The sequence below is a fragment of the Periplaneta americana genome, chromosome 3 (genome assembly GCF_040183065.1).
Source record: "Periplaneta americana isolate PAMFEO1 chromosome 3, P.americana_PAMFEO1_priV1, whole genome shotgun sequence".
Classification (NCBI taxonomy): Eukaryota; Metazoa; Arthropoda; class Insecta; order Blattodea; family Blattidae; genus Periplaneta; species Periplaneta americana.
This window is the reverse complement of record NC_091119.1, coordinates 34,128,661-34,156,432: the sequence shown is the minus strand read 5'-3', so window position 1 is coordinate 34,156,432 and position 27,772 is coordinate 34,128,661. Positions and strand designations below refer to the sequence as shown.

The 27,772-nt window shown below is 37.0% G+C and overlaps 1 protein-coding gene across 3 annotated transcripts in view; it reads right to left on the bottom strand.

Moving 5' to 3' along the window:
• Positions 1-730: 730 nt before the first annotated feature.
• Positions 731-27,772, bottom strand: part of LOC138695911 (uncharacterized) — a 140,799-nt gene continuing 113,757 nt past the window's right edge. For all 3 annotated transcript variants that reach the window (XM_069820271.1, XM_069820272.1, XM_069820270.1), the window contains exons 3-5: positions 17,514-20,191; positions 12,638-12,915; positions 731-6,911 (exon numbers count right to left, since the gene is read on the bottom strand). In XM_069820271.1, coding sequence (XP_069676372.1) covers positions 6,584-6,911; positions 12,638-12,915; positions 17,514-20,191 — 3,284 coding nt within the window. In that variant the 3' untranslated portion in view covers positions 731-6,583. The remainder of the gene's footprint in view (positions 6,912-12,637; positions 12,916-17,513; positions 20,192-27,772) is intronic.

Here is a 27,772-nt window from a genome sequence, read left to right as displayed (position 1 = left end):
GCCTGGTGCTGGTTAAGAGAGATTCTACTGTAAATTACTTCTATGTAAAATGGCACAATTCAAATAAAAAGAATAAGAAATATTTTCCACCGTGAAAGGTAACAAGGGGTGGTGAATAACCCCGAGGAACAATTAAATCCACTTAGAACTGGAAATAATGGGACTTGCTAGGGTAACGAATATTCAGAATCTTTGAATAATCAAGTGAGATTACACAGATGGGCATAAAATAAGGAACAGAAATACCAATGTAATAAGTAGAAGAATATCTCGCTGAGGTTGTGTACAACCCCTGTTACCATCAAAGGGTTAAAAAGAATTGAACTATATAAGAGAAAATAAGTCATCTCACGACACTCATTTTATTAGGAGGTAAGAAACAAGTCTCAGCATGTACTCCTTACAAAATGTGTAATGCAAACAACTTTTTTTTTTAATACTGACATGGAATTTAAAACTCGTACAAGCTGGTGGCATAACATTTCAATTGCTCTCTATTCAATGACAAAAATTCTGTATTGATAATCCAATGTCCCCCATTTTTAAATCCTGTTAGAATTTAGCTATAGTAAAGCTTAAAGGCAAAGAAAGTGTACAAGAATAATCTCAATTACCTAAATGAACTTGAAACAGAAGTTACACACGCTATTCTTTTAACCATGAGGGCAGGTATCCAACGGCGTGAGTAAAGAACTTACTGTTTGCTGAAAATAATGCAAAATCACAAAAATATATAAAAAAAGAAAGAAAGTGTTTGTATTTACAGAACTGCACAATGGCTATGGATTTTGGTCACTTGTCTTACATTTTGTATAAAACAGTTAAGTTTAACAACATTTTAGTTACAAATCTGTCACATGACACCACATCTACACGTTTTAATGTAGAGAGAAGGAAAAAAAAAAAAAGAGAGAGAGAGAGATTAAAGCCAAATACAATACTGGACTTTAGAACTTAAAATTGGTCAACAATCTACATATCTGACCATTTCAATTTATAGCTGCAAGGCATTAACCTGTGCCTTTTGGAACAACTGTCTCATTAGAGATTTGTGATTTTCAAGGTGACTGAACCCCTGCACTGTGTGGCTGGAAGCTAAGGGATAACAGATTGGAACAATACTATTGGCACAAATAATTTTTCAATATTTCAGGGAGTTCTACTATCACAGGCTCTCTGTACCAAGCTGGTTATTTTGTAATTCTCTTCCTTCAATCGAACTGTTTACTATATCCTGAAATGTTAGCAACATATTTTTATGTCAGAAACCAGCAAAGGAAAACAGTTTGTACTCAAACTTAACAATCTCTGTGAATAAATTTAAACTGTGCCATGACTTGGTAACAAATGTACAAAACTAAGAATAATTGCAAACAATCAAGCATACACACACATACAATGTAGAATAATTTCTCTTTGAATATTCATATCTGAATTACGTTAATACTAAAGTCTTAAAACAATAAATTTGTTGATAAATATATCAAGTATGGAATGAAGCAAACTGAAATGCAGCAGTCTTATGGATATTTAGCATAGGCAAGGATATCCACAATCCTCGTAAGTAGGCATCGTAACTCCCAATTGAAATGTACTTGATTTGCCACTATCCTAGCATCAAAGAATCAGAACAATACTCTCAATGTTGTGATATGAAATATTAATGATTACGATATAAAGGAACTATGCATTAATAAAAAAGTACAAAATCTGTATTTTATATAAATACTATAACAACAGTTTCTGTAAAGTCACGCCTCAAAGTCAGTACTTATTATATCACCATCAGAAACAGTCACAGTCCCATTAAGGAGGGACAATCAGACATTTCCAATGCCACTTAGACGAAGTGCACTTTTCAATTAACACTCTCATGGCAGATAACATAGGCTCTCTCAGGTGAAAAGTATAACATTATATATAAACTTTTTGAGACCGCTGCTGGTGTTGAAATGTAACTGCTGCTAAAAATATCACAGGAGGCTCTAAAACTACGTTTACAGCCAGTCGTCAACTGTTTCTTCTGATGCCAACAAAAATATGGTAGTAGATAATATATATATATATATCATATGGTCAAAATATCAATGGAACAGCATGGCTGTTTCATATGAAAAGTCTTTTTGTACACGTAAGGTTTGCTTCAAATCTTCCCGTTGGTCTAACTACAAGTAACTTCATCACCAAGTTAAACTCAGAATGGATGTTTCACTTTGTATTTAGAGCAAATTAATAACAACACTCTTTGCCTATTATCTCACAAAATTTACTCTTGATTGTCATTCCACATATTCTGGAATGGAAGAAGGTGGGAAGGGGGAGAGAAGATATAAGTATGGAGCACGGGAAGACTAAAATGTTTTCAAGAAAATACAATGAATAAACATTCAACAGGAAGACGAACATGAGAATAAATATTAAATACACGGGTAGGAACTAAAACAACAATAAAAAAACAAACGTAAAATGTAAAAATAAACATGTTTATATGTGTCAATATTTGAACTGACAAGCTTTCATACTATATCTTCATTTAAGTTTTGTATGATTAAATAAATCTTCAATCGGGTTGGATCAATATTCTGAACTTTTAGCAGCAATGCTGAAATAAATGTACTATACCAATGATATCACATTATGTTTACTATTTTCTGTTATGTAATATGCTGCTTCCTTGATTTATCTTAGCTCTGTAAAATAACAGAATAAATAAGATAGCTGACAAATTATTTTTCAGGCCCATCAGTTGTCATGACAATGATATAAAACTTCCTTTACAAATTCAAGTACAGAGACATTATTCATCATCGATGATTATAATATAACGAAACATATTACTTTGCCGGATGCACCAAGTACCATTATCATCAACTTTTTCTTCTTTCGTGATGTGTAGCTTCGTCTACAAGTGATGTGCCACTGAGAATGTCTAAGACAAAAACAGGATCTATAATTTCAGCCTTATCAATAATGATAAAAATTTAATCGCCTTAAGAGAAGAGGATAATTATTATGGAAACATAATAAAAGAACGTACTATAAAACATTTCCGAGAATAACGTAAATCTCTTCTGTAACTTTCAAAATTCTTTTTAAATTGTAGAGTCTGAAGCCAACAAACTTCACAGTACACTTTGGAAGAACGTAAGTTAATTTTTTTACCAATATTGCTGATTGTAGCCCATGAGAAAGTCCTTTTGGGGATTAGCCACTTTCGTGAGACGCAGTAACAAATATTCCACTGCCAGGATTGATAGTGATGACTTTGAGTTTACTCAGATAGATTCTAAATTCTGGTATATGTTTACAGTGAAACCTCTCCTTACAGACACCTCCAAGATATGGATACTCCTCATATACGGACAGATTTTTATGTCCCAACTAAAATAATATAGAAATAATGATAAATTTAACTCTCGTTTACGGACACTCTGAGACACGGACACGGACAGCTGTTTCACAGTCCTAAAGCTTGCTTTACCTCCTGACTGATGACGAAACTTGTTACAAAAATAGAAAATTTAATTTTGAGAACTGTACAGAAATTCCTTAACATGAAAAAAGACAGTAAGAGTCTCGTACTCTATACCACTAGCCCAGCCGGCTACCCCTCGTTAGCTGGAAGCGGGCAGATAAACAAAGTCATAAAATTTAACCTGTCTGATGGTCCAAGGTTTCCGCGATCGTGAAATTGTATTTGACATATGATAGGGTTAGTAGGATTATTCTCTTCACTTCAATCAGTTGTTCTGTTTCGAGAGACATGGCACCTGAACGTAAAGGTTAAGTTGAAAACTGTAAATTACAGTACTGCATAACTGTAGACCTAGAATAAAATTGCATGGCATAGTACTGTATTTTCCTTTTTCGGTATTAGCTACTGTAGTTCAAAGTTGCAAAGGATTTACTTTAGTACAGTATACTGTATTTAGAATTAAACTACAGTAATACATTTCATTTAAAGCGTGAAGGGATACATAATGCATATTATAAATTTACTGTTAGATTGGGGAGCCTCCCTCCCAATAAAGGACACCACCCAGATGCGGACAGATTGTTACGTCCCTTCGATGTCCGTAAATGAGAGGTTTCACTGTATATGGTTGTTAAAAATGTCAAACAGAACTGATTAGTTTCTAGTAGGACATGAACTTGCCAATGTATAATTTTTTAATGATAGTTGTAAAATGCCAGAAATGTGGAAAGACTATTCATAGAAAAGCCAAGAAACTCCAAAAAATATACTACACATTTCCTTTGCGTGAACAACAAAGGGACAGCATAATATAAGTGTATATCATTTACAACGACAAAATTTTAACCAAGTTCACCAGTGAAACAACAATAATCACTATGTAAGATTTTCTTATTTGTGTACCATGTCATGGTTGCATCTATAATCTGTTTAATCTGTTATCAAACCCAGACAACAGCTCTTGGCAACAGATCCAAAAGATAGATTAAGGTTACCCTTTTCTTGCTTTCCCCAAGAATGGAGCTGGTACATGCTCTAAAACAACGAATTTTTCTGCATCTGTAAGACAGTACAAAACCCCAACAATGTCCCACTACTTCAAACATAGTGAAAGTCTTAAATCATATTTAATCAGTAATCATTATTGGCAAATAATGTTAATTTACTTGTCATTTTAACAGGCTATCCCCTTATACTTCGCACGAAAACATGACGACCTTCCCTCATACCCTTCACCAGTTAACTGCCGGCACGCGCAAGGGATAAACCCTTAGCCGAGTTGCCAATTCTTGAAGTCATTGTGATTTGCGAACGTTTTTCAAACTGTGTTCCGTGAAACCGCGATTTTCAGAAAGACTATATTATCTTTGTAAATATACCTTAATTCATAATTACTAAAACAAAATTGGTATAAAAATGAACAAACTTATTTTAAAAACACTTTATATTTATATTTTCACTAACACGTTTTGCCTAAATAAACAAAAAAATGCAGACTTCTATAATAAGTGTTAAATTCTCATGTTATTGAAGTTCCAGAATTTTATACTTAATTAAGAATGTTGCGCTGGTAAAATTTTCTGAAACTGTGATCATTGAATAGTTACAGAATGTCTAGTACAAAAGAGTAAAGTTAGATTTTATCAGCTTCGCCTTGGGTGATAATTTCCACGAACGCATAAAATCTGTTTACTCTAGTGTGCTATACAATATTTTATTCATTATTGATATGTAAATTTAATTTTAAATTGTAGGGCTTTTCTTTGTAATGTGTTGTTGGCGAAGAAGTTCATATACATTCATTTTACTATTGCTAATATGTTGGTTGTCATGTAGAGAGTGATTTAAAAACATTTAATTCACTGCTGTAAGTTAGAAAACTTTTAAGCACTGCTGTGAATAATATTATTTAGGTTGCTAAGGACGGTGTTGCTGTTGGCGATCTCTCTTTCGCGTACTGTTCACATACTGTTCGGCGAAGTAAATCACGTATAAAATCGTCTATCTTACCGAATTCTGTTTTAATTTGTTTATTTTCTCTTTAGTTGGTGAACCGTAATTCTTAATTTCTATGCCCATATATCCAACTCCGCCGGTTGCGTCCGATGTTAAGTGATTAAGATTTATACTTATTAAACTGCCTGAACTTTCGATTACTTGATGGATAGAATTTCTAACGTTAGACACAATTTTAACACTTTGTTTTCTTAGCTACGCTCCTCTGCAAATAAGATATTCTGTTTTCTTCGATGGTGTTATTTGTTGTTCTTGTCGTGATGGTCCTGGATCTTCAGGTGTATCAGGAGGCCTGGCTGCGGATCATCTGCTCCAACACTCATTAATCATGGCCGGAATAAATTAGACATATTGAAGCGCACAACGGTATAAAACAACATGTCGACAAAGACACTGAGAATGGGTGAAACCCAACAGGTAGAGGCAATGACTACTAGATTTGGCAATGCTGGGATCTATTGTATTTCTGCCACGCGGCTAGGGGTTGAGTAGAGGATGGGGGTTTATGAGAGATTACCAATTCCAAGAAGAGAGGCCGTCATGTTTCCGAGCCAAGTATACTTGTTTTATTCTGTAAGGTTACCAAGAAACATTAGTACCTGTATGGAATTTATAAATTCAGAACATACAGTAGGAAAGTGCAATCATACTGAAATGTTTTGCACGTGCTTCAAGACAAATTCCTTCCACACATTTATTGTGGACTATATATTGTATATAATGACGACAAACTCCCAATCTTGTTGATGTAATTCTCGATATGCAATGTGCACTTTAATGATGCTGATTTGTTCCAACACTTAAATGAGTAGCTGTGCGAAATCAATCAGGATCACAAAAAATTATGACTATATATTGCACTTCAACTTTAAAATTGCACGTCAAATTATAGGCTGGTATCTAAAGATACAAACTTTGCTCTGACAGGATTTCGAACTCCTAATTGCTTTTTCATCACATAAATTAAATATTCTAAGTGAACAAGGGAAGAAATAATTTCAATATTTACTATTTACACAAACAGAAAAGATAAAAAACCATCTTCCTCTTAATCCGTGAAACATCCATTCTCAGCCAATGGAAAGAACAAATCTATCTGCCCAGTTGTTTAATGGGCCCTAGACTTAACACCGAAGCAGCACCAAGGGCACCCAGGTTGCACACAGCTGGGTTTCGTGCCCCCTCCACAGAGACTACCGGTAACCCGAAGTAGCCACCAGCCTGGCTACCAAGCTGTGACAGAGGGATGTAGTGGTGCACCCCCAGGCTTGCTAGTCTGTTCAGGACGCCTGGTGACTTCAGATCTACAACAGGTATGGCCAGCTCAGCACCAGGCTGTACAGGTGGTTCTTTATGGTATGCCTGCCTGTGCTGGAGTAACCCTTGTTGTGTTGGGTACTGTGCAGAGCAGAGACTGCATCTGAAACAAAAGCAAACACATCATTACTCAATAGAAGTATGGAGGACTGCACTGACATTCATTTAAAGCAACAATATCCGATACAGGTCCTGGTTGAAAAGAATTTATTATCCATGTTGAAACTTTCGTACACTACTTTTAACACTTGAATATAAATAATTTATTAAATCGCGATCTTACTCGTGTTAATTACGTGCGGCTTACAGCTGTTTCGGTGCTACTTAACACCATCCTCAGAGCCTACTAGATCTCGGCGTTATCTCAACATCGCTGCCTGTTGTGTGGGTGCGTTTGTGTGATGAAGAGTTGTGTCAAATAGTGTGTGTGTTCTGAAATTGATCTGTGTGTTGAGAATTTGATCAGGGTGTGTTTTAGTGTGTCTGTATATTTCATATTGTTCTAGTGTGTTGCGTTTTTGGTTTCTGGGTTGTATGTGTAAGATTTCCATGTCTATATTTATGTTATTGTATGTGTGGTTAGCATTAGTTATGTTTTTCGGCACATGTAGATGTATTGTGTCCTCTGGTTATTGCTTTAATGTGTTCTTTGTATAGAGTTTGGAATGCTCTGCATGTCTGTCCAATGTAGAAACTGTCGCAACTATTGCATGTGAGTTTGTATCGCCTGTGTGGTTGTATTTATTTGTTTGTGTTGTTTGTGTGTTGAGATATCTTTGTAGTGTGTTTTCTGTTCTGTACACTATGTTGTATTTCTGTTTTCTGAATGAGGATGCGATCTTGTGTGTGTTTTTGTTTTCGTATGTTAGTGTGATGTATTTCTTGTATTCTTGTGTTTGTGTTGTGTTTTGTATGTTTTTGTGTTAGTTGAGTTTTTGTTTTGTCTTCCTTATGATGTTGTCTATTATGTTTGGGTTGTAACCATTTTCTTGTGCTATGTATTTGATTGTGTTCACTTCTTCATTGTAGTGTTGTTGGCTCATGGGTATGTTGAGTAATCTGTGAACCATTGTCCTGAATGCAGCATGTTTGTGTTGTGTGGGGTGATTAGATGTGTTGTGTATGTGTGTGGTGGTGGTTCTGTATATTTTGAAGGTGTGTTTGTTGTCAACTTTTGTTATGGTGATGTGTAGGAAATTTATGGAGTTATTGTTTTCAAGTTCCAGTGTGTACTGGAGTTTTGGGTGTATTTTGTTTATGTATTGGTGTAGTTTGTCGTTTGTTTCCTTTGTATAGTATAAGTATGTCGTCTACGTATCTGTGCCAGTATATTATGTTGTCTGCGTATTTGTTGTGTTCATTGTTGAGTATGTATGTTTGTTCTATGTTGTGTAAAAATATCTCTGCTAGTATGCTAGATATGGGTGATCCCATTGGCAATCCTTCTGTTTGGGTAAAGCATTTGTTGTTGTGTGTGAAATAGTTTTGCTAAGCCGCACATGCTTATGTAATTAACACGAGTAGATCGCGATTTAATCAATTATTTAGAATTTATTAAATGTACAAGCCAATTTATCAGGACTGACACCACAGCCAGGGTTGCCAGATGTCCTGGATTTCCCAGAATTGTTCTGGATTTTAATAGTGTGTCCTGTGTCCTGGATTGAATTATATTTGTCCCGGAATGTCAAAAAGTTTGGAAAAATACAATTCTTTGTTCATTTCTGTAAAATTATTTTTAAAATGCCTTATTCATTTTTTCAAGATCCGTCCAACCTATGTTCAATGTTGTCGACAATGCAGCTGCGGGTCGTAATGAAATAAAAACGATAATATTATAATATGTATTCGGTATTATATAAATCCCACAAGGGTAGCTGCCCTTCAGTAAGGGTTGCCAAAAGACACAGCATACTAAACAAATAAAATAAAAATAAACAATTGCGTTATCACTATTTACGATTTTTATTTTCAAATGGAAGCTACCCTTGGGAAAGTACTTTTATTCAATAATTATTAATAATCAAATAGAATATAAGGAAATTTAGGTGTACAGGTGATTAAGTAAAATCTGAACAGAATATTTCATTACATCCATAGCAATAATTTTCAAAATATTTAAAGGAATTCCAAAAGACTTAAAATATTCAACTGAGAATTTTGGAATTGTTCCCCTTGCTCCGAACAATAGGCCAAATACTTCAATCTGTCCTTGTATATGATAATAATCTCTAAAGTATTGAATTTAGGGTCATAGATGGTCTTCTTTTCTTCATGTACTGCTACAGGATGTTCAACTGCAGTTTCAAAGCACACAGTGGGATTGCTCTGTCATTTCTTCTATCAATGGCAATGATGTCAACTCGCCGAGAACTTCCATCTTTTGCAAGGCAGTGGACTTCTTGGTGAACCTCGTAGAAGGAAGGAAGACTTTTAGCAATATTTTATTCTTTACTCTCTTTGGAAGTTGATTTATTATTGATAGGATTTGAACATTGTACCAAGCATTTTTTCTGTATAGATCGGACTGTAACATGACATTATTTTTCCAGACTCTATCAATAATTCAAAGGAAAGTTCATGATCTAGCAAAAATGTAACAAAACTAAAAGCTTAGGCACCATAATTAATTGAAATACATAAAACGAATAAAATCAGTTGTCTTACATGCTGATAATCAGTGGTGAAGCGTCGGGATAGGCAGCTGAGCTTTCCCAAACATTTTCGAAGAAGGGACAAGATCAATTTAGAATTTAGTTAATTAAAAACAGGAGCGTTTCTGCGTTTCGTTTATCTTTTAGCGATGTAAAGCACGGTCTAGATCACTATTTCCGAACCATGTCTTCAGCCCAGGTTACCCAAAAATTTTGTCACACTTCGCTACTGTTGATAATTCAAATGTGTAGTCACATTAAGGTATGCAGTATCATCACCTGTCCTAGATTCCTGACGAGAGAATCTGGCAATCCTGACCACAGGTTAAACACGGAATGCAACTATGACAATAGGGTTCGCCACACCTACCAATATACTTACTTACTTACTTACTGGCTTTTAAGGAACCCGGAGGTTCATTGCCGCCCTCACATAAGCCCGCCATTGGTCCCTATCCTGAGCAAGATTAATCCATTCTCTATCATCATATTCCACCTCCCTCAAATCCATTTTAATATTATCTTCCCCTCTACATCTCGGCCTCCCTAAAGATCTTTTTTCCTCCGGCCTCCCAACTAACATTCTATATGCATTTCTGATTCACCCATACGTGCTACATGCCTTGCCCATCTCAACTGTTTGGATTTAATGTTCCTAATTATGTCAGGTGAAGAATACAATGCGTGCAGTTCTGTGTTGTGTAACTTTCTCCATTCTCCTGTAACTTCATCCCTCTTAGCCCCAAATATTTTCCTAAGCATCTTATTCTCAAACACCCTTAACCTATGTTCCTCTCTCAAAGTGAGAGTCCAAGTTTCACAACCATAAAGAAAACCGGTAATATAACTGTTTTATAAATTCTAACTTTCAGATTTTTTGACAGCAGACTGGATGATAAAAGCTTCTCAACCGAATAATAACAGGCATTTCCCATATTTATTCTGTGTTTAATTTCCTCTCGAGTATCATTTATATTTGTTACTGTTGCTCCAAGATATTTGAACTTCTCCACCTCGTCAAAAGATAAATTTCCAATTTTTATTTTTCCATTTCGTACAATATTCTCGCCCCGAGACATAATCATATACTCTGTCGGGATTTACTTCCAAACCTATCTCTTTACTTACTTCCAGTAAAATTCCCGTGTTTTCCCTAATCGTTTGTGGATTTTCTCCTAACATATTCACGTCATCCGCATAGACAAGCAGATGATGTAACCCATTCAATTCCAAACCCTCTCTGTTATCCTGGACTTTCCTAATGGCATACTCTAGAGCAAAGTTGAAAAGTAAAGGTGATAGTGCATCTCCTTGCTTTAGCTCACATTACTTAACAATATTACTGCTACCACTCAAATATGAGTGGTAAGAGATTGTAAATTACGTTTCAATAAGTCTCTGTAATAAGTGCACAGAGACTGGAAATATCCCCAGCATATGACGCAAGTCAATTATTAAGCTACTCTATAAGGGTAAGGGTGATGTGAGTAGACCCGAATTGTATAGGAGTAGCCCTTGAATCTGTGGTGTTCAAACTACTCACCAAGCCCCTAACTCAGAGGTTTGGTGCGCTGGTAGAGCCCCTGCTATCTGAACAGCAATTCGGTTTTCGGAAGGCTAGATCAACCCTGATGACTGCAGAATGTCTCTTAAAGGACATACAAGAGAAGCTACAAGCTCGCAAGAAGAAATATGTAATCTTTATCGATTACACTAAAACTTTTGACACTGTCAATATAATGAAATTAATTGGAAAACTGGAAAGTCTCATCAGATATGCTGATATGACGAGGTTAATATCTAATATTCTAACAGACAACCAAATACAGGTCTGTGATGGGATTTCTCAATCGGACTGGATTGGCCAAACAATTGGATTGTTACAAGGAGAACCTTTGAGCCGAATACTTTTTAATATCCTGACACCCCAACAGACAACCAAATACAGGTCTGTGACGGAATTTCTCAATCGGACTGGATTGGCCAAACAATTGGATTGTTACAAGGAGACCCTTTGAGCCCAATACTTTTTAATACCCTGACACATGATGTTTCCACCAAGATCAAGGTGTTGTGAATGGCATTCGGCTTTCAGAAACGGCAGAACATCGCTGAAGGATGACGAGAGGCCAGGTTGACCACATACGTGCAACACTGCCGAAAATGTCGAAAAAATTCGACAAATTGTGCATGATGATCCTCACGTCCATTTTGAACATGAACGACCACAACAACACAGAACAAATGGATGCTCCATGACGACAATGTGCCAGCTCACAGAGCTCTCGCAACATGCCAGTTTTGCACCCTTAACAAGATGGTCGTCGTTTCTCACTCCTGTATTCGCCAGATTTGGCCTCCTGCGACTTCCTTTTTGCTTCCGAAGATGAAACTGAAGCTAACGGGTCGCCATTTTGGCAAGGTGGAGGAGATCCAACACAAATCGCAGAAGGTGCTTGACAGGCTTCAAGAATGCAGGAGGCATTCCAAAAATGGCAGACACGTTGGGATCAATGTATAGTTGCCCAAGGGAACAGCCAAATTTAAATCCGGTAATTTTATTTCCATTTATGGACAGGTCTCGGAGTTTAATGATCACACATTGTAGAACAGGAACTGGCAACATGTCCATTGTAATCTACCAGTAGATCGCAAATGCTTCAAAAACTGTAATAAGGAACATATTCATGATTTCTCTTAACCAATTTCTTTGAAAGGCCATAAAAGAAGTAAAGGTACTTTATTTTGCAGTAGAGCAGTTTCTTATTTCGGACATGTAATCAGGATGGATGATAGCAGAGTACCCAAAAGGATTTTAAATTCAAAACCTGAAGGTAGACGCAATATTGGCAGACAGAAACTACGGGTAAGATGGTTGGAGTAAAGGATGATCTAAGAACTTTAGGAGTGAGATGATGGAGGCAGAAGGCTGTGGTTAGGCACGAGTGGAACAAAATCCTAAGGGAGGCCAAGGCTAGACTACAAGGGCCGTAGTGCCGAAGAAGAAGAAGTTTCTTATTTCAGATAAAATTTCAACATACAAGCTTGTTAAAAGTTCCCTCAACAGTTGTTGAAACATAAATAACGAAGCAAACGATATATTCTTATCGCCAGAAACTTAGAAGCTGCTCTTATCTGAGTGAAGGATCGTATAAATATATCCAAAGCTACACACCTGTATGGCAATTTTCCAGGACTACGATGGAGGGCCATGTGCTGATTGAGACTTTCTTGTGTAGAGAAAGCTTTGTCACACACTTGGCATGTATGTCTGCCCATCAGACTGCCTCTTCCTCCTCTGCCTCTACCCCTCGAGACAGTATGCAGCATTGGAGGTGGGGGTGGACCATCCCCAGTCAAATCTACGGTTGGAGGGCGTGGTGGGCGTTCCATTTGCTGCTGCTGTTGTGTCCGACCTGTACTTCCCCGTCCATGAGGTACAGCGAAGTTCCCCTGAAATTTTCATATTTCGAACTGAGCATGAAAGCATGAAACTGCATACAAAATACATTACACTCAACAGAATATAATTAGGCTTACCACCATATATATAACTACAATTGTATTTCCTCCACTGGCTCCACCAAACGTGCCAACATCATAGCAATTGATAACAATCAAAAGATTGGCTTCATAATCAATCCGACTATTAGATTTGAGGGAACTGAATTCCAACCACAAGAAGTAGATTTGGAAAAGAAAAGACATTATGAACCCTGTTTTACTTATCTGGAAGAGAAATACCACATAACCGTTTGTTGCTGGGAAGTAATTGGCTCGCTCTTTGGTGCAAGGGGCACTATCTCCAGATTTTGTAACAATTTCTTTCATGGCTTCCATATTGACCTTTTGGAACTTCAAGACATTGCCATTAATGTACTAAGACATTCCTTGTTAATTGTAAATAACCATTTGTACAGTAGGCCTATTATATTATAAAAAATAAATTATTCCGTCAAGGATAGCTGCCAAAAAAAAAATCAATAAAAAATCAAAATATTGCTGATCTACAATTAATTTTGGTGCTGTTACTTCTTGGTACCCCTTCTCTCCAAGGGCAACTATACTTTTTGGATTTTTCTCTCTTTTCTCTCACTGGTTTCTGCCATTTTATTTTACTACTAATCACTGGTTTCTACCATTTTATTTTACTATTTATCACTAGCTTCTGCCATTTTATTTTACTACTAATCACTGGTTTCTACCATTTTATTTCACTAGTTTCTGCCATTTTATTTCATTACTAATTACTGGTTTTTGCCATTTTAGTTTACTACTAATCACTGGTTTCTGCCCTTTTATCTTACTATTTATCGGTTTCTGCCATTTTATTTTATTACTTACCACTGGTTATCTCCTTTAACATCTAGAATATGGCCGATTAAAAATTAAGTCCTAATCAAGGTTGATAATACATAAAAATGCTTAATCATGGGTTAGGTAACAATTTTAATCACTAGTTACCCTAACTTACACTAATGCACTTATTGAAATCGTTGCAATAAGTGATTGTCTCAGGAATCTTCTATGCCACATCAATAAATTTAGGAATGCAGTTATATTGTCAGACTCCAAAGCAGCTATTCTATCAATAGTCTCTAAATACACACCTTCATCTCAAACAGCAGAAATAACTAAAATGCTCTCTCAATTAATATCACTCAATAAAAGAATTGTATTCCAATGGATACCATCCCATTGTGGAATCCTGGGAAACGAGAATGCGCATGCTTTAGCAAAGAAGGGCAGCACTGCTACTTACAGACCTGTTACTAAATCTACGTATTACTCTGTGAAGAGATTTATTAAATCTACATACTTAGACTTCAACAAACAAAATTTGATAACACAATCCCAAGGGAAAAAATGGAACTCTCTGCATCAAAATCCACAGTTAATTCCCGATTTACCACGAAAATCGTCTGTAGCTGCATTTAGATTGGCAACAGGCCATGATTGTTTGGCTAAACACCTGCATAGAATTGGAATATATCAGTCCCCTAACTGCCCATTGTGCAACTCAAATCAAGAAATGGATTCGGAACACCTCAAAATCTGTGCTTCATTGGCTGGTCATGATAATATCTTTGAAAAATATTGGAGTGCAAGAAGTCAAATGACTTTATTGTCAAACGCCTGGCATTAGAAAACAACAACAACTACAACACTAATGCACATGGCCATTAATATTAAAAAAAAACTAAGTTACTCCAGCCAAACAGAGGGGGGGGGGGGAACTCTAGTACTATGCACTTGCACTGCAGCAGAGGTAATCAGATAAATCCCCTGGAATAAATTTAATGAAGGAAGTCCCAGATTCAGTTCTCAGTGGAATCTCCTTAGTGTGAAATATGGTTTGTTAAAGTTAAATCTACTTTGGGTTGGGATAGGCCCATAAAATTTAAAAGTATTAAAATTCATACATATATTTTAAAAATATTTATCTAAAAACTAAAATCACGTTTTACTAACATTTTTACATGGTTAAATGTAAATAACAGTAATTTTTTCAGAAACCCGAAAAAAACCCAGTGGGCAGATGGTTTTTGCCAACCCTGGCTACTAGTATCCTCGAGAAGTAAAATTTTCACAAATGGTCCCATTTGTCAATGCATGTACAGGATTTTTCTCCGTAAAATAATATAATCTTCATTCTTCTCTTCGAAATAAAGAGTTTTAAAATGACTTAATCATTTAGTCAAATAAGACTCGGTAGTAACCCAAATATGAACATTAAATTCTGTATGTCGGTTTAAAATGTACCAGGCCAGATTCGAAGTGGTGATCCTAAGTGAACTTCCAGAGCAGAGGACCAGACCATAGTTAACACAAGCAAGAGAAACAGCAACTAAGCATGACTAGAAAAATGCCTTAGTACCGTTAAGCGAAGAATAAGAACAGTAAATTTGTGGGTGAGAATTAATAACAGAAAAAGTGTCCGAAACTTTTTGCCGGCAATGGAAGTTCACACTCATTAGTATTCATACTGTTACAGGAAATGTAATTTCTCTTAATTTAGCAGTGCATATTAGTTGGCATATTTTGCACTACAGGCATATTTAATAGTTTTTAGGGCATGAACTTCCAGGCCCTAGCATGATAGTCATGGCCACACAGATCTCACCAAGGACAGCATGTACAAATGTAGTATGTTAAATAATAACAGCACATTTATGTGCCAAGAAGTACAAATTCATTCTCATCTTTCAAGAGCTTTATCTTTCCAGGGTAAAACTCAATTATGATGTAAAATTTTAATCAATAAAAGTATAATAGAACAAGTTACAAATTGAAGATCTCAGTACAATAAGTGGGTTATGAACCAAAAGGCAACTTTTCAGGAGAGCAAAAACAATGTTTCTATTCACTTTAATTTTTTTGGAACAGCATATTACATGAACTTCAGTTTCTAATACTACAAATGGGAGAACCAATGACAGACTCTGATTCTATGAGGCGGGAATAGTAAGAAAGTTTGAAAATCCGAAAATGCCACATTTGGTCGAAAACCCACTTATTGTTAGGAGGTCTTCAATATCAAATATTTGGGTTGTGAAATCGGAAACACAAGAGAACTAGACCTACAAAATAAAGTGCAAAGTTTTAATCAAATATGCAGGACAATTAGAAGGCCCCAGTAATTAGCAGTTTCAACTCTTCTTTATGGCTTGGAATGCTGGGCTATTACAGTCAAAAACATAAAACAGAAGTATCAGAAATTAGATTCTTAGGGCGGTTGCTGGATATAGAAGGTCAGATAAACAATATAATGAGGCAATAAGAGAAGAATTGAACATATTTAATTTAAATAATAAAAAAAAAGAATATCAAGAAAATTATTATGATCAGGAGTCATGGATGCCAGATTCCCACATTCCCAAAAAGATCTTACAATATAAGCCTAAAGGGAGAAGAGAAAGAGGAAGGGCTATGACCTATGAAGACATGGATGGATAGTTTCTTTGAGAGGACAGAACAGGTCGAAAGGCCTAATCTCTGAAGTAGTTGATATGATCTTTCAAGAGCCTTGGAAAAAAAAATATTTCGATGTAGTAAATCTGCTGCAATGAAGCTAATGGTTTTACTTTCTCACCTGATGGAAGCTGCACTTGGAAATTATCTATCTATAAATCAGTGGCGTAGCGTCAATGTAAGCTAAAAAGCTTAGCTTCCCCAGTTAATAATAATTTCATAATAAACCTGCAGTTTATGGAGAAAATTATTTATTAATTTTAATAGAATTTATATTTACGCGTTAAATATTGTGATGCAGCAGTAAACAAAAAGCCTGCACACACCAGCTTCCAAGCAGACTGGTTTCTTCTGTGTAATCCACCCCGCAGATTTTCCATCCCTTTCTAACTAAGCTATCCTAGTCGCAAGGCTCGCAAAGAAGCTAGCTTTAACATTTAAAATAAGTAGTTTCCGCGTTATCCCTTTTCGTCAGTTGTTTTCAGTTGAAGTGTTAGCGTGCACTGTGGCTGATTTTAATAAATAATGAGCGAAATAACAGTTCCTGACACTAATTTACTTGAATTTTTTTTAGGACAATTGTATTATCAAAACTGACTTATGAACAAAAGTGTGATTTAAAAAAACAAATGACCGACTACCTTGCTGTCAATGGACACAACCAAAAGACAGACGCATACTTACGTAATGATACTAATATTGTGATTTCTCTAAGTATGACAGGGAGTGAGCTAATGTTATACGTATACGTGTCTATTTGTTAAGAGATATGTGTAAACCGTGAAATCATATTTTACTACGTATTATTTGAGGTCATGCCTTATTGGTGTTACTTACGATGTTCCAACCAATCTTCGACTGCTGACTTGAAATTGACTACTATTTATTTTAAGACTGTATTTTTGTAATACGTTTTCTCATATTGCATGAAAGACAACTTGAGTTAGCTTCCCCTGCTCAAAATTTCATGCTACGCCACTGCTATAAATATATCATCCTCAGTCAAGATACTTGGGTTCAGAGACAAACAGTAATTGCTAGAACACTGAAAACTTTGACAATCAGTACAGTTATAATACCTGTGGCTGCCTCGAAGAAGACGCTGTTGGCTGGGCTATTATGGAGATGGCACGGTTCAGATTGAGGGTTGTCACAGGCTGAGAAGTCGGCACTGCTGACTGGGGAGCAGCAGATGGTCGTGACTGCCTCTGCTGTTGTTGTGGAGAACTCTGCTGTGGTCCACCACGGCCACCTGTGCCCCCTGCAGGCGTGACTGTAATACCTCTCGTAGCTAGGATGTTTGCTACAGCTTTGGCATCACTACTGTTCTTTCCTCCACCTGTCGAGGGCTGACCAGTAACTGCCCCCCCTTGAGGCTGTCTCACAGACAGAGTTATAGAGTCTGTTAAGTGTATTGTCGATTCTGGTCTTCCACTATTATTCGCAGAACCCTGAACATTCCCAATCACTGGCCCACTATCTGTCCTCTTCTGCATTGCTATCACGTGGCAATCAGCATCATCGTGTCGATCAGGTATGAGAACGTCCATCCTCCGCTGCTTGTTTGGAGAGCCGCCTGGAGCGTTTGCAACGACAGCCGGTCTTTTCTGTTGCATCACCATTCTAGGTTGCTGTTGCTGCTGTTGAACCACCGTCGGTCTCTGCATGCTGTGCTGTGATGGTGCTCGTGGACGACTCATTTGCTGAACCATGTTACCATATGGTCTGGGGGGAGTCAGGCCTCCACCAGGTGGAGGGTAATTGTTCTGTGCCTGGGGATAAGGCTGCTGGTTGTACATCTGCTGAGGCATCATGTGTTGTTGCTGCTGCTGGGGCTGTTGTGGGTATGGATGCTGCATTCCTGGTGGTGCTCCTGGCACATTACCAGTTGCTGGCACACGGTATAACGGTGGTGGACGGCGAACTGCAGCCTGAGGATAAGGTTGTTGAGGTGGCATCAGCTGATGCATCTGTGGAGACATCTGCTGAACCATTGGCTGTGCTGGATGGTGATTCATCTGATGTGGCGACAACTGCTGCGGTGGTGGGATAGGGAGACGCTGGACTTGTTGAGCCAGTTGCTGCACGGGAGGTGGTTGTTGATGTGGCATTGGATACTGTTGTGATGGGGGTGGAGGCTGAGAAGGCTGTGATGACTGTTGTCCACTGTTGCCATGAGTGACATGTTGGTGAGATGACAACTCTGCTAAGTTAGGAAAGACCTGGTTCCCACAATCTGGGTGACCGCATTTATAATGTCCGGCTCTCGCACGATGCTCTTCCAAGTTTGACGACTGTTCACCACACACATCACAACAAGATAAAGCAGAAGTCACTCCAAGGCGTTCTAATGAAATGTATTCAGAACCCAACCCGTCCATAACATTCCCAACATTTGATGCAGATGTAGTGACAGTAATAGCCTTATCACCCGAAGAAGGATCACAAAGAAAACCACGAAGGAGAGAGTCTGAGGAGTTTCCTTCACCCAAGTTTTCTGAGTTATCATTTTCATGTTCTGCCTCTGCTTGTGCTTGGTCTGGTATCATCAATGGATCTCGTTCTTCTATTTGCTCTGCATTGGATGTCTGATCATCAACATTACTCGCAGCTACATTGTCCACATCATTCCAGTTAAAATTTCCAGCTTCAGAGGTTAGAGATGTTTCTGTCTGTCCGTCATTTTGATCCTCTGGCTCTCCTGACTGAACATCTGTATTCTCTAAAGGTGCTGACTCCTGATCTTGCCCAGATGTTGAATGTTGTGAGTTTGAGTCTCCGGATGTTGCAGGGGGTGCTGGTGATGTTGAGGGGAAAGCTGGAGAACTAGCTTCTGCCAATGCGTTCCCACTGATCTCAACCATTGCTGGAGATGGTGGACTATCACAGGAATCTTCTTCAGGAGCAAGGAACTCTGGACGAAGTTGTTCACTTGGAGTTGGACTTGAACACGCTGCTTGTTGCTGGTTTTTCTGACGATCCAAGTCAGTGTCGTTCTCAAGACAAGAGTCTTCAACTGCCTCGTCTTGGGGCCCCTCCTCCTCCTCGAACTTGTCTCCTGTCACCTCCTCCTCTTCCTCCTCACCGGGCCCCTCCACACTCTCGTCCTGTTCCACACTTTGCACGTTGTTACTGCCACTGTTCTCTTCCGAAGACTCCAACCCACCTTCCAACGTCCTTCCCGCCCCCTCCCCTTCTTTCTCCCCTTCCCCTTCCACACTTTTATTGTTCCACTCCACGTCTTCACTCTGAGTAATAACCTCCGTCTTAACCTCGTCTAACACTCCGCCGTTTGCAGGATACAAGTCTCCTGGCCCCACTAGAATTTTTTGTGGAACAACTTCAAATGATGGATTCTCTGTTGTGGCGTCTGTTGCTAATTTTAATGTCAATTTTAAGGGCTCTACTACTTTATTCGTTTTAACCTTTGGAACTATATAGGAACGGGTTCTTTTACGAGCAAAATTCCGCTTTCGTCCTTTATGTGTGTTCCTGTATGGTTTACTGGAAGTTAGACGTCGAACATAGGATGGCTTAAGACGGTCAACAAGAACACTTGGAAGTTGAACATGGCTCAGAAGATGACACTTGAATTCGAATAACAAATGGAATACTTTGTCGCAGTCTCTGCAATACAAGTTATAATGCTGTAGATTCTGCAGTGATTCTTGTCCTGCCTCTCCTTCTCCGTTTGTTCCTGCCTTATCTGCAGCCCAGCTACTCACGGCTTTGTTGATTTGCCCATTTGCCAGATCATCTGCAACAAAAATTAACTTCAATAAATGTAAGTAGTAGTAACAAATGTGTGTGTTTATATATGCACACATACTGTCTACTAGTGAGGGGGGAACAACATAAAATATCAACATGATAATCAACACCTCATTTTAACATTTTTTTTTCACAACTTCCAGGTATTTTTTTAGTAAAATCCGGTGGTTCTCTAAACTGTATTATCGCAATATACAGGATGAACTGTAAATAATGTCATAAAATCTCATGGATGATTCCTTCGGTGAAGATATATAGATCTATAGACAGGGTTTTCATTTTAAAGCTTCCCAGTCTAAATAACTAATTATTTAAATTGAATTAAATAAAAAAAAAACACGTCAATTTAGATATTGAGGAGGAAGTCTGAAATCAGGCCTAATTGCATTTTAGATTTTACCACACCTCTTTGAAATTTCAAATGGCATCCCTATATTTTTATCACTGCCTGCTGGATCGCATCCTATAGCTGCGTAAACTGCCTGCTCAATCAAAGTTATTTTGCCACTAGGTGGCAGGCAGTGCCCACCGCTATTAACATTATCAGTATATGCAATGTCATTACCTGCCACCTAGTGACTGTTCGCGCATAACCATTGATTGGGCAGGCAGTATAAGCAGCCATAGGATGTGATCCAGCAGGCAGTGATTTTTATATTTAAATATGAAGCATTCAATTGTTTATACACCTCATTCATTTGTTTTCGCATCTTTTGTTTTTTATCGTATCTCGGCAACCTGTATTTTTGTTATTATCAGTTGATTGTAGGATGAAAACACAGTTTATTTTGTGTAATTTCCTAAATTTAATCAATAAGGATGATTTATGTTCTCTCTTGAAGGGTATACACCATTAAAATAATTTAATTCACAAACACAACTATTACATGAAATGCTCAATAAGTTTTTGAAGCTTTATTCTCTTCAGATCTAATCAACAATAACAACAATCCAGGTTGCCAGGCGACGATAGAAAACAAATGAATGAGGTGTACAAACAATTGTGCGCCCTCATGCGCACATCCCTCTCCCCCAATTCTAAGCACGGTCCAATACTAAAAAGATGCTTATGAACCCCTCTACCTCATAATATCCATCCTAGATTGTTCAGTTCAATAGATGTCCACCAATGCTCCTTTCACCTGATATGATTTTGATGAGTGCAGCAAAGGTACTCTGTCCAATGTTAATGTATCAGAGAGAGTTTTTTGCCTCATCTTCTACACTTGTTTTAGCCCTTGAAATGACTAAACCGAAAATGGTGTGTTGTTTCTTGTCAGTCAAAGTCACTAAATGTTAGCATGACATTCCAAGTTTCTTGACAGTCTTCATGTTATCACCAAAATATTTAATTACGAAGAATAATGAAGATTGTTGGGTGTATATATAACACTAACTGTGCAATAAATTTAATAATGAATAGACTTCGGATTTTAGGTAAAAACCTATTTTAATCTTTAAAAGATAAATTCATAAAAACCTGCAAGTATATGTTTCATATGAAACTATGCCAAAAATTGATATTTTAATAGCACCTAAAAATGCCTATTTTGATCTACTAAATATGGTTTATCTCTAATAGGTGAAAACACCCATTCTTACGGAATATATATGGTAAAACTTTCCTGTGTTAAATTTCAATGTACCTCGTTAACATGTTTCGACCTATTTATTGGTCATCTTCAGAACTGGTCATTGTTGGTCTTGGCACCACTTGTTCTGTTTCCTGTGAGGGTGTGTTCCTGTGATATAGTGTAAAGTCAAAGAGTGTGTGTGTTTTGAAGTTGAGTTGTGTGTTGAGAATTTCGTTGGGGTGTGTTTTTGTGCATCTGTATAACAAAAACACACCCCAACGTAATTCTCAACACACAACTCAACTTGAAAACGCACACACTCTTTGACTCTACACTATACCACAGGCATACACCCTCACAGGAAACAGAACAAGTGGCGCCAAGACCAACAACGACCAGTTCTGAAGATGACCCATAAATAGATCGAAACATGTTAATGAGGTACGTTGAAATTTAACACAGAAAAGTCTTACCATATATATTCCGAAGTGATACAGTGTTAAAAGTTGTGTAATCGAGATATACCCATTCTTACTCTAAAAATTTATATTTTAAATTCCAAAATGTATTTTTCAGTGTGCGTTAATCGTGTCACAGAGCATATCAGGTTACAATATCCAAATGTAAGTAAATTGATTTATACTGTAAAAAAAGTTTTTGTCAAGTCACCAACAAGAGTACAGATTTTCCCTGAGAAATTGCCCAATGTTTCTCTGCCACCAGAACCCGTACTTTACCTGTCGGGGAACATGGTTAAAAGCTGCAGAATACTACAATGATCACATTAGTGAAGTGAAAGATGTTGTTTCAAGTCTAGAAGACGGGTCTGCAAGCATTGTTTCTGCAAAGGAAGCGATGGAAGATTCTGGTTTTCAGAGGGACCTAGCATTTTTAAAGTCACACTTCACTTTCCTAGTGCACGTTATTGCATCATTGGAAGCAGTCAGGAAAACCACTGTAAGAACATATGGAAATATATCATGATATACAAGAAAGGATCAAAAGTGTTCCTGGGTCTGTTGGAAATAAAGTACTGGATAGACTGGAGCAAGTTGTGCAGAGAAATATAGGACTGAAGGACCAGCATACTGCTTCAGATATCCTAACAGGGAAGAACATGGATTTACAATTCAACATTCCTGTCCATCTAGTGTCAAAATTGAAATACGCTCCTGTTACTTCAGTGGATGTGAAGCATACAAATTTGTGTTGAGTGACAGACGGCATTGTTTTTAATTGATAATTTAGAAAAAGTATTGGTAATTTATTGTGAAAGTAATTATGAACATTAATGGACAAGGCTTGGTAAAAATGTATTGTATTAGACTTGTTTGTATACTGAATTTATGTCTAAAACATATTTTTTACATTTCACTGTATAGTTTAGTTTATGTATAACAGATATTTGTTGTTCTTGTAGTTCTAGTAGTAGTAGTAGTGGTGGTAACGGTATGTAACATTTAAAATTATTAAATTCTAGAAGTGAATTCCTAATGATTTGAAACATGTTTTTAAAGAAAACATTTTTTGTAAGAGCCTATTTCTAATTCTTTAGAGACTATTTCCTACACTTTTAAGCATATTTTAGGCACCTAAAATTAAATTTTAACGACCTAAAAACCTGTACTCTAATAATGAAAAATGGTTGCTGGTACATACAGCATCATACAATTCTCATGATTTATCAAGGTAAGTAACAAACACTGTCTACAAGATCATGATGGCAATATGAAGACTGGACATGAAAAAGACTGTAAGTACCATAGAGAAAAATCCTAGAAAACAGGTCTTTCTTGTGCAACTAGTAGTGTAGTATCATACATTTTGTATATCTATAGCAGGAGCTAGGTTTTAAATAAAATTACAATGGGACTTACCTTCTTTTCTTAGTGGATTGAGCAAGGAACATAGACTCTTTTTTGGAAAAACTAATTTTCAAAGATATTGGCACTTACAGCCCCCTTTTTTTTTATGTCCAGTCTTCATTTATCGCTAGCAGACATTTTGCAAGGCAAATCTCAGTGAATTGTTCGTTTTCTCTCCATATGTCAATGCTGTATTTGCTAACCCCCTCCCTAAGTCTTACTTTCCTCTCGCCTATAAAACCACTTCCTCTTCTGTTAGAAACCTTAATGCAGTATAAAAGATTATGTTCATACTCGAAAATTTTATTTTTACTCTTCTCTAACACTGACTCTTCATCACATATTCGAGAAAACTTCGTGCTTAAACAGAGGGCATACCGAGACTAGCCTATTTATCTGATTTTGATGTTACTACAGAAATGGCACCTGTACCATGTCCCAAATCATATGACACTGGAGATGAAAGTTGTAAGTAATTATGTATCAAACAGTGGACACTAAGACCGCAAGATGGGAACGTTTAGATATGAAATTTCCAGCACCATGGGCTGAGAGAATTGGACCTGTTCCGTGGTCAGCAAGATCACCCAATATCTCACCTTGTGATATTTGGTCATGGGATCACCTAAATGGTCCGGTGCATGTTGGAAGACATCCCACCCAAGACAATTTACAACAATCATTTGTGGAGGTATGTGCTGGGATTCGGAACTCTCCTTGCTTCTTCCAATATGTACGGAGTTTATGGCACAGAAGGGCATGCAAGCTGTGCTGCAATTATAATGGACATTTTGAACATAATTCTGCTATGAAAAAACAAACTGCGGCAATAAACATTTATGTGGTAGGAACATCTTTAATTGAAACCTTACTCTGGCATGTATCTGTAGCTAAGCTGTATATACAATAAATTAGTTCATATGACATGTTTTGTTTGTTTTCATATGTATAACACAATGCACATGTTTAAGGTACACTACAAGATAATAATACATTTTGCATACATATTCAAAAATTAAACCACTTTGCTTGTCGTCATTTTATCATCATTAGTAATCGATTTCATCTTATAGCCCCCCCCCCTCCCCATTTCAGAAATAAAATTTAAAATTGAATACTATGAGACTAGCGAACGTCAAAGGCCTTCAAAATCAGCCAACACTCAATTTTTATTGAAGCTGCAATGTCCCTTTTTTTCAAACGATATCATGTGCTTCTCAAATAGGCGAATTATTAAAGTTTTAATTTAAAATATTAAAATTTCAAAGCATAAATTATGGTTCACTATTACGAACATTACACGTAAAAGGCATATTACCGTATATAATTTTATTGGTGCATTTTGTTTTGTTTTTTTTTTTTTTCTATTCGGTTTATAAATATAAATATAAAAATTGGAGATTTATCCTTCGAAGAGGTGGAAAAATTCAAATATCTTGGAGCAACAGTAACAAATATAAATGACACTCGGGAGGAAATTAAACGCAGAATAAATATGGGAAATGCGTGTTATTATTCGGTTGAGAAGCTCTTATCATCCAGTCTGCTGTCCAAAAATCTGAAAGTTAGAATTTATAAAACAGTTATATTACCGGTTCTTCTGTATGGTTGTGAAACTTGGACTCTCACTCTGAGAGAGGAACATAGGTTCAGGGTGTTTGAGAATAAGGTGCTTAGGAAAATATTTGGGGCTAAGTGGGATGAAGTTACAGGAGAATGGAGAAAGTTACACAACACAGAACTGCACGCATTGTATTCTTCACCTGACATAATTAGGAACATTAAATCCAGACGTTTGAGATGGGCAGGGCATGTAGCACGTATGGGCGAATCCAGAAATGCATATAGAGTGTTAGTTGGGAGACCGGAGGGAAAAAGACCTTTAGGGAGGCCGAGACGTAGATGGGAGGATAATATTAAAATGGATTTGAGGGAGGTGGGGTATGATGATAGAGACTGGATTAATCTTGCACAGGATAGGGACCGCTGGTGGGCTTATGTGAGGGCGGCAATGAACCTTCGGGTTCCTTAAAAGCCATTTGTAAGTAAGTAAGTATTCGGTTTATAACAATCATTTAGGCCTATCTTCGATATCTCCCCACACTACACATGGGACTGACGTCTGATTTGCGTTTCGCTATGGGTTAGATAGTTTAAATGAGAGGATATCTAAGTGACATGAGGCCGAGAAATGTGAAAAGATTTCTATGATATAAGTACGTTTTCTCTCTCGTGTGTATACTCAAAACAATGTATGGTAACTCACCAAAGTTCAAAGATGACTGGCACTTCAATGCAACCTTGAACTTGAAGTATTAATGTTACTAAAAAGTTGTATTGTGTGATGTGATGAGAATAACAACTTCATACACAACTCGCTATATAAAGGAATAATAATTATAATTTCGCAATATATTATAATAGCGATATAAAATATAAAGACAGTATGGCATGTGAATAAAACTGGTGAAATTAGAGTAGCTTGTCTCGCCTGATAAATATCTGAAATTGTGTCAACCCTACAGTTACAAAATTACTATTACCGAGATATCTTTAACATGCGTGTATTTGACGAAGTGCTGCCGCAGTGAAGTGAACATACAGTTAGAAAATCACTAAACTAAAGGCTGGTTCATAATAAACCAGGAACAGGAACGGAAACGACAACGAGAACGAGAACGTAAATGTTAAAATAAATGTATTTAAGTGTGACCATTCTATTGTGAATGCTCACATTTAAATACATTTATTTTAACATTATTTCCGTTATCGTTTTTTAGGTTATTTTACGACGCTTTATCAACATCTCAGGTTATTTATCGTCTGAATGAGATGAAGGTGATAATGTCGGTGAAATGAGTCCGGAGTCCAGCACCGAAAGTTACCCAGCATTTGCTCATATTGGGTTGAGGGAAAACTTCGGAAAAAACCTCAACCACGTAACTTGCCCCGACCGGGAATCGAACCCGGGCCACCTGGTTTCGCGGCCAGACGCGCTAGCCGTTACTCCACAAGTGTGGACCCGTTTTCGTTTCCGTTCCCGGTTTATTGTGAACCAGCCTTTAAACAGGCAATGGGAAGAAAATGTTGAGTTACAACTTACGTCCCGTAACAACATATCAACTAAAGTGTGGGGAGATACCCAAGTTTCACCATAATTTGTAACATTCTACGATTCTGAACACAAATTTAATACGAACACACATTACATGTTTTGCTTAGAGACGTATTTCTAAAATATGTTATCAAGTTGTTATAAACGTTCCCCAATTTATAAACACACATATTGGAGTAATCGAACTCTAGAACTGCAACAGCTAAACTGGTTTTATCTAAGATAGGTAAGGCAATTTAAACCAAAACAAAATATCCTGTAATCCGTAAATTTTCATGTAAAACTCAATATAAAGAATTACATAATCACACAGAAAAATTATACAAGCACCAAAATGTTAAATAACGTCCATCAACTGTACTTACAACAATATATAATAAAATCCGAGAACAAGTTGGTAACTACATGGTCTGTTAACTTTTGCACAAACCTTTCTGCTGCAATGAACAATAAAAATGTCCGCCACAAACATTGGGCACGTGTGTGTAATAGTGCACACATACTCGGTACAATTTTAATAAAATTCTGTACTACCACAGTCTACTATATACAGTCGCGAAGCTCAATATGTAGTAAAAATGCAAACATGGATAGTTGCCCACCACTAGGATCGCTTTTATCGCCTCATCATCGCAGATCTCTCTCTCCTAGCAGCCGACAAAATATGTTACACTTTCGTTGTGTTCTTTTGGAAAAATTAACACCTTCCTTCCATCATTGAAATATTAACTGCATAAAGTTAATTTATTATTTTAATGAAGTATATTAAATTCCACCATAAACTCGAAGATACCTGCAAGAAATAGGTTAATATTATTTTTGTTTGTGCAAAACGAACTGAAATTTACTATAATCGCTTCACTCATTCAAGATTATAGCGATAATTAACTATGAAACCAATAAATATTAATTTGCATTTCCCTTTACAACAATAATAATGGAAATATGAATTAATGGATTAACGTATGTACGTGTACCGGTACTTGTAGTGTAGGCTTACGTAGTTGAGGTTA